This window comes from Sinocyclocheilus anshuiensis, unplaced genomic scaffold (assembly GCF_001515605.1).
Source record: "Sinocyclocheilus anshuiensis isolate Anshui unplaced genomic scaffold, SAMN03320099.WGS_v1.1 scaffold660, whole genome shotgun sequence".
Lineage (NCBI taxonomy): Eukaryota > Metazoa > Chordata > Actinopteri > Cypriniformes > Cyprinidae > Sinocyclocheilus > Sinocyclocheilus anshuiensis.
Genome location: NW_015557099.1, coordinates 316,842 through 325,269, shown reverse-complemented (window position 1 = coordinate 325,269; position 8,428 = coordinate 316,842). Strand labels below are relative to the sequence as shown.

General features: G+C 35.0%; 1 protein-coding gene across 1 annotated transcript in view; it reads left to right on the top strand.

The window, feature by feature from the left end:
- The first annotated feature begins 2,998 nt into the window (after window positions 1-2,998).
- The window catches only part of LOC107677510 (xyloside xylosyltransferase 1-like), a 53,738-nt gene continuing 48,308 nt past the window's right edge, over window positions 2,999-8,428 (top strand). Inside the window, exons 1-2 of the mRNA XM_016472439.1 lie at window positions 2,999-3,168; window positions 3,534-4,083. Of these exons, the coding sequence (XP_016327925.1) occupies window positions 3,598-4,083 (486 nt within the window). The 5' untranslated portion in view covers window positions 2,999-3,168; window positions 3,534-3,597. The remainder of the gene's footprint in view (window positions 3,169-3,533; window positions 4,084-8,428) is intronic.

Below are 8,428 nucleotides of genomic sequence, written 5' to 3'. Positions count from 1 at the left end.
CATATATATATATATATATATATATATATATGTGTGTGTGTGTGTGTGTGTGTGTGTGTGTGTATATATACGCATTCTGTTCCCCCTCATTGTCTTTTTCATTAGTGCAGCAGACAATGTACAGTGAATGTTTCATGGTGCAGGATGTCTCGAATGTGGCGTTACAGGGCTGAGCACTAGCTGAAACTAGAGAAAAAGAAAATAAAGGTAGTTATCTTTTATTTTGACATTTTCAAATTAACTAACTAATGATTGCCCTTTTGAGTCAGGTTAAGTGCCTTGCTTGGGGCCGTAATGGCAGTGTTACATTCGAGCTGCTCCCTTCGCCTGTTGGATTAGCAGCTTTCTGGATCTCTTTAACAGGTCCAATCCAGCCAAATAATCACACATTTAAAGGGATAGTTCACCCAAAAAACGATTACTCGCCCTCATGTCGTTCCAAACCTGTCTTTCTTTTTTCTGCAGAACACTAAAGAAGATATTTTGAAGAACCCAATTGACTTGAATTAAAAAACAGACATTATTAAAAATATATTTCATGTTTGGAGCGACATGACGGTGATGCAATTTTCTTTTTAGGGTGAACTATCTCATTGGACACCGATCCAGATTTTCTCTTTCCATCTCTCCTCGGCTCTCGTCGGTAAATCCAAGGCCCTGTTGTGTTTCTGCATTACTTTAAAGCTGTGAAAATGTACATTTACTAATGAGGTGCAATCGTGCTATTTAAATGGGTATATGGCTACTGGCAGGAAACCCCTGTTTTTCTCACCGTTTTATGTACGTCGTGTTTTCCTCAAAAGGAACGTCAGTGATCATACTTGCATAACCACCTGAGATATTAACGCTCCGATGAAAATGTGATTGATCTACGTAGGAAAAACTGAAGGAAACAACACATGCTCATTTCCATGTTACAGTCTGACGAGGTCTTTGCAGAGCTGAAATTCTGCTTAAATACTTGGCAACATCTAACAATGCAAATCATAATGAACGATGGTTTGTTTTTCTACTGTTTTTAAGTTTAAAATGGTGTCCTGAGTACTTACTATTGTAGTGTTCCACATTTAAGCATTTCCTTTTTTTTTGTAAACGTTGTAACTCTTATATGCAGTAAACAAATGAACAGATATACACTTGGTGTCAGACTGATGTATGCAGGTGGTTCTTGCACTTTGTATTCCTCCGTACTTTGTTCTTTCTCTCTTTGCCTTCGGTCCTGAGGGACGCTTTAGTCTCCTGCATGCGTTTTTAACCCTACGTGCTCATTTACTGCCTAAAACTGAGATCAGCTACGTTAGAGCTTAGTCATGGCAAGCAGCCTTATGTTAGCTCTCTTAAAGCCATTTAATGCATGGTTCTGTTCACTACATGTGTTTTTGTCTGTACAGGTTACAGATCTACTTGGGCTGGACCCGCTAAAAAGCCCATTCACAAACGTCTAATGTAATCAGTAGCTTTCTACTTTACTTTTTAATCATTTTAAATAACTTGCAAAGAAACTATTGAGATGCAGAAATTCTGGAGTCTTTTGTATGACAAAGGAAAATGAGGAAAAAAGGAGTTAAACGACAAATGTTTAATAAGTTTCAGTTGTTGTACTTGAAAATCATCGCTCGGAACTGTCTTTGTGTCCTGACTACAAAGCCGTCAATGTTACACAGCACTGAAGGTTTACTTGCATAGGCAATTTCATACCGATTGTGAATGTTTCAATGGTTTGGTCTGGAGTCTCTTTACAGTTAGAAACTGCTACACCAATAAAAAGAGAGAAAAATTACCATTAAATTCAAAGAAAAATAAAGTATAAATTTGTTTGCTATTATGTGAAGTCTAAAATCTATTTAATGGAAGGTCAAAGCAATTTTTTTGTTTGTTTTTAAAATGCTGAGTGGTTACATTTCTCTCTGTGTATTGCTGTTGCATTTTACTCATTTATGTGTTGAATTATGATGTCATAAAGATAATTTTCTTTACTATCACTATTATAAAATTATATATAACGGGCCAAATACTTTCTTTACCTCTTTACGTCCTTGCATGAGATTACAAAAAAGGAAAAGAAAAAATGGAAAAAAGAGAAAAGTTTAAAAAGTTGCCCTAGTATTTTTTTTATTTTTTTTTTTGGTGTAAAGGATTTTTCGGCCTATGACTGCACCCATCACATCTATAAACTGCCATCAGTTACAAAGCCTCATCTTCATTTCTATTCAATTTCATTGTGCACCTCAGTTCAAAAGTAGCTTTGTATCCAGTCTGTCTTCAATATTTTGAGTGTTATGTGACTATGTACAAATAAACGTATTTCAAGAAAATGTTCATGAATCTTGACTAATTATATTCATGTTGATGTATGTGAATGACTTTGACATGGTCTGTTTCCATTCACGTAGTAACTAGACTAGGAAAGTTTGAGACAAGCTTGATGTACACTTGACAAATCCTTGCCTAGAAGTAAAAAAAAAGCTGATGGTGACTGAAACAACAGGCCAGACAAAGATTTCGCTTGATCTGTCACACATTTAATTTATAAGTAACTGATTAATGGCATAGAAATATGTATTAAGAATCTTTTATATATAGGAATATGTTATATATTTAAAAATACATTGAGAATATATCAATTAGATTGTAAATCCTTGATTTTCCAAAGTGATCTCATACTATATAAGTAATCTCTGTGTGTGTGTGTGTAATATTTTTGTTTAAATAACAGTAAAAATGATTTTATTAAATTATATGAAAAATAATCGGTGTGTGTATAATATGTATTTTATATTTTCATCGAAATGTCATCCATAATGAAATGGAAATAAAATAAATCTCATACATTTAAATTTGATGAACAAATCAACATAAAAAAAAAAACTTGTCTATTCTCTGTCTGAAAAAAGTTTCCTTTTTTATTTTATCTATGGCGCACTTTAAAACAGAGGGAAAAAAATGTTTGATGTACCACGTGATTGCGAGTCTTTTATTATGAACTATTGAACTTCCGGTGATGTAAGACGCGCAAGTGTTTAGATGTCTCGTGTCTACACGTCTTCTGTCTTTACAAATTAATTTTTCCCTTCATTCTTTGGTGATTCGCTGCTACACAGTTTGCAGTCCGCAGAAGTGAAGGTGTCAGATGTTGTCGCGCGTTGCGGAATGCGTCACGTGACGGCGGTAAGTACCATCATGTGCAGTAACATGCCATCCTGCAGCAAGATAAATGCGTGTATATGGATATGCATACTTAAATATCCTCTGCTGCTGACATGCATTGGAGCTGACACCTTTGAAGGTTTAATGTTAGAAGTTATCATTGACGGTTCACCAAAAATAATGTTCTTACGGACTGACGAAAACGCACCATACAATTTTCATGAAATTTGTCTATGTAACATATCGCTATATATTATAAGTCATATGACAGATTTGTGTAATAAACACTCCTTTTCCTCTTTGCTGTGCCTCTCCAAACAAATATAATGCCGTTAGATTGATCTTTGTAAAATGTCACTGATTAATTCCTGTTTCTTGTACTCAAGGTGTGATTGGAGATTAAGAAAGAAAGGGCATCCTGCCCTATTTTGTGCAGGTAGAAGAGGATCCATGGGTGTCCTGCGGGTGCTGGTGGTCACCATGGGAAGGATCAGCACTTTTAGGTCCTATCAGATCATGCTGCTCTTTGCTGCAGCCCTGGCAGTGGTGGCCTTCTACTACTTTGGCTCTGAAAAGCAGAACTTCTCTAGCACCACAAAACGGATCAAGGAAACACAAGCGAGCCACAACAGCAATCGTGATGATGCAGATCTCTCCATAGACATCCGGTCTGGAAGTCCAGAAAGCAGAACGGGAGCTGGAGATGAGCTGGAGGGAAAGCCGGCACGCTTTCATGCTCTCATGATGTTCACCAAAGTTGACAAGAGCTTGAACTTGCAGCAGAAGTTTCAGGTGGCCATGCGCTCCGTGGCCAAACATGGACGGTTCCTGGAGGATGAGGTGCTGGTTCTCCATTACGTCTCTGATGCTGGAAGTCGGGAGCTGGGGGAGAAGATGCTTCCTGAACTTCTGCTGGATGCAACCTTCCGGTACGAGGTACGTTCAGCAAACCTTCATGTTTTGTAATGTGTGCTGATGTTGGATGATGCAGCATTGGCTTCCTTTTAGTTTATATCATGTTTTGAAGTTTTTGCGGTAGATTTTGATGATAATAATAAAAAGGGTGAAAAGGGTGTTTCAAGCATCAAAAAAATAAAAGTGTAATACAGCTTTAAATTAAGTTTTTTTCCTATACATTAGAATGTGTCCTGTTTAACTTTATATTTTTCTGAACGAAGCAACCACTATCATGCATTTTTTTAACCATGATTTACAGAAGACACCCACTGAAATGTCATTCCAGAACCAGCTTTACTGATAAGATGCGCGTTAAATATCGCATGCGACATGCAGCCCTAATTCAGTGTAACAATATTTATATACCAAAATAATCTTGTTAGGCATATTTTAAACATGGATCGTTTGATGACATATTAAAAGACTATATTTAAGCATCACAGTGCAGCCCTCAAATGCAAATTCACTTTAAATTTTAAATCTTTATAGTTTGCTAATGTCCTTCAAACCACTAGGTTTTACCTATTTGTCAGCAAAATGTTTTTGTAGGGAAGTGAAAGTCATTTAAAATATAATAAAATTTAGTATGATCACATATTCTTTTTTGTATTTTAATAAGTACAAGTCACAATAAGTATATTGTTTCATTTTTACACAAATATATCCGTTACTCTGAATGAGGATTTGCCAAAAAGAGAGATAATATTGCCATTGTTCCCATAACTGAAATGTTTTCAGTATTAGTCTGTGTCACTAAATGAGTTTTAATAATATTCCCGAGTGAATGACTGCAGAAGCAAATTTTAAAATATAATAAGCATTTTACTGATAATCCCCTGCCATGCTTGCTTAGTTGTCACTTTGTTTCTGACTTGCTCTGACCCAAAAATTGCTGCTTGCAGCCATATTTATTAACACTTTCTGGTTGCCAACATAAATGACATTATCAGGATGAGTATTTAAATCTCAAATTATCTCTATTGAACTTGTGACATACTGTAGTGAGAGGGGACTCTCTGCCCAGAAATATTGGCAAGCTATTATTCTGACAACTGCAATCCTCAATACCTTTCTCTTTTCCTTGCTAAAGGCACGTTCACACCAAGTACAAAAACTAGAATGATAAAGATATTGTAAAAAAAAAAAAAGAAAATTCTACAATAGCAGATTCCACAGCACAAATAACGGTAACTGCACAGAGAAATGATAATGATAGAATCTCTTTTATATTGTTGGATTTATTTTTTATTTACTTTATTAGCTTTTTGGCTTATTACAGTGCCTATACTTCCTCTGTTCATAGACATTTAAAATTAATCAATAACACAAATGAATCAATTCAAAAAAAGCATTCAAATATTAATATTTATTATGTTTAACACTTATTTGTCAATGTTAAACATTCCTCATTTATCTTTAATATAAATACGATGCTAAAATGGTTATTTATACAGTGATACTGTCATTCAGTGAAATGGATGACACTAGACTGTGGTGTCTGATTTTTATGGAGCAGTTACATCAGTGTGCGGACAATACGTTTGTATTTTTGCTATACTAGACTGTGGTGTAACAGAGAATTTGCATTACACTGAATGACAAAACCATTACCCTGAATGACGAAACTTCTACTTCAGCTTATATTGCAGGCTTTCAACTGGCCATCCATTTCAAACACTGAGCTTGACCAGTAAAGTTAATTATTCACAAAATCTATTTATTTTTATAAAAATCTCACATTTCACTGAATGACGTGTTTTGTAACCTATGTTACCACACCATGAAAAGGTGGAATTATCAAGTATTTAAGAGCAATAATCTCACTTTTCTTGCAGCACCACACGGTGTTTAGGGTGCCATCTGATGGTGTCACACACTGTTGAATGACTATCAGTTTTTATATGATTTCAGAATGGCTTTTTGTTCCGTTCCTGCACTGAATGATCTCTGATAAACTGCATTTTCTGGACAAAAGTCCCCTGGTTATTTAAATACTTTTAAAAAAACAATAAGACATAGGCCTAGTCCTTTTGAGCCAACACTTACTTGAAAATGCCAAGACAACAAATACATTTTTTTAACTTGGTATTTTATGTTTATTTAAAGATGTAATGGTAAAATCAAAGTCCAAACCATTACGCTGAATGACAATTTTACACTTTGGATTACACATTTTATTTTCACCAGAGTTATTTGAAATATGAAAGCAGACTCTTTACTTGCATTTAACATGTATTTTTATGTATATAAAATTACTTTTGTAAACTTAATTTGATGCGGACACCAAAATGGTAACGTCTCGTCTTTGACCCATTTTCAATAATCACCTTCTGATACATTTATTATTATAATATATAAAACATTCTGTAAATTATGAATAATAATTATAATATAATAAAAAAATAAATAGAAAACAAACAATATAATTGTGCAATTAAAGGGATAGTTCACCCAAAAATGAAAATTATCCCATGATTTACTCACCCTCGAGGCATCATAAGTGTATATGACATTATTATAAGTTATATTAAACATTGTCCTGGCTCTTCCAAGCTTTATAATGGCAGTGAATGGGTGTTATTTTTCATTAGTCCAAAAGAAGTCCAATAAAGCGCATCCATCCATCATAAAAAGTGTCCCACACGGCTCCAGGGGATAAATAAAGGCTTCCTGAAGCGAACTGATGCATTTTTGTAAGAAAAATATTAATATTTAAAACTTTATAAACAGCAATCTCTAGCTTCTGCTAACTGTTGTACATGCGTTCACAATAGAACGCTGTTCCCGGCCGATAATGTAGACCTAGCGTAAACTCCTAGAGTAAATCATGGGGTAATTTTCATTCTTGGGTGAACAGTCCCTTTAATGGACTGTTATTGTTGTTATTTTTATTTATATAAAATATCTAAAATCTATATATAAAAGATTTAAATGAAAAATAAATGTATTATTATTATTACAATTGCTATTTATATTATAATGTTATTAATATAATATAATATAATATAATATAATATTTCTTGGGTGAACAGTCCCTTTAATGGACTGTTATTGTTGTTATTTTTATTTATATAAAATATCTAAAATCTATATATAAAAGATTTAAATGAAAAATAAATGTATTATTATTATTACAATTGCTATTTATATTATAATGTTATTAATATAATATAATATAATATAATATAATATAATGTATTAAATATTATATTATATTGTATTAGATCTTTTAGCTTAAGTTGCCAATAAGATTTTTGGTTTGTAACATTTAATTGGAATTTCTTGAGGGTTTTCTTGTTTAAAGGGGTCATATGATGCAATTTCAAGTTTTCCTTTCTTTTTGGAGTGTTGCAAGCTGTTCATGAATAAGCGAAATTGCAAAGACTAAAGTCTTAAATAGGGCTGTGACGGTGGCAGATTTTTACCACTGTGGTGGTAATGGACCAACTACTGCCGGTGGCGCGGCGTTGATATATATATATATATATATATAGTGGTGTCAAAATTAGCGCGTTAACGCAGACGATTAATTTTTTTCAGTTTAACGCCTTAAAAATATTTAACGCAATTAACGCAGGGGCGGGGCTAGGGTTGGCCACCCCACTCACAACTGCTGCTTCTGTCACTTTTTCTCTTGACAAGAAGTGCATTTATTCAGTCGCAGAACGACTGAGGACGGGAGACGTTTCAGACCTGCGCTCCTCTTCACTTCGGTGAAGACTAAATAAGATAGTTAAATACACCCTGTCTACCGGACGCGAGCGACACGACAAAATACTATAGAACTCATTATAATCAATGATGCTACACTGGATGCGGCACGACAAGACATAACAAATCCCCGACAGTAAACTGCCTCGTTCTATTTATGAGGTACTGACACAGAGTTCAAATGTCCTGTGTAGACACTAGACAGACTCAACCTGTTGCAACACAGTGGTGTCGCGTCCGGTGTAGACACGGTTCACTGTTCCGCTACTGTTATTACTGTTATTACACTTGTATACAAAACTTCGTATTATGCTTGTTATTGAGTGCGTGACATCACTAGGCATGGGACGATAACCGGTTTCAAGGTATACCGCGGCTTGGAAAAGTCACGGTTTCAAAAACCACTAAAATTCTCCGTTATACCGTTCCTGCGGTATGTACAGTTTTTTTTACGTGTCATCAAAGACGGAAAGTGCAGGACTCCCTCAGTTGTGTGCAGCGAAGAGCGTAACGAGTCACACGACCCCTCCCCCTCTGGTTGGTCACCTGTGTGTGGGATGGCCGAAGGAGGTGAATCCCTGGAACTTTTTCCCCCGTCGAAAAAGATGAAGTT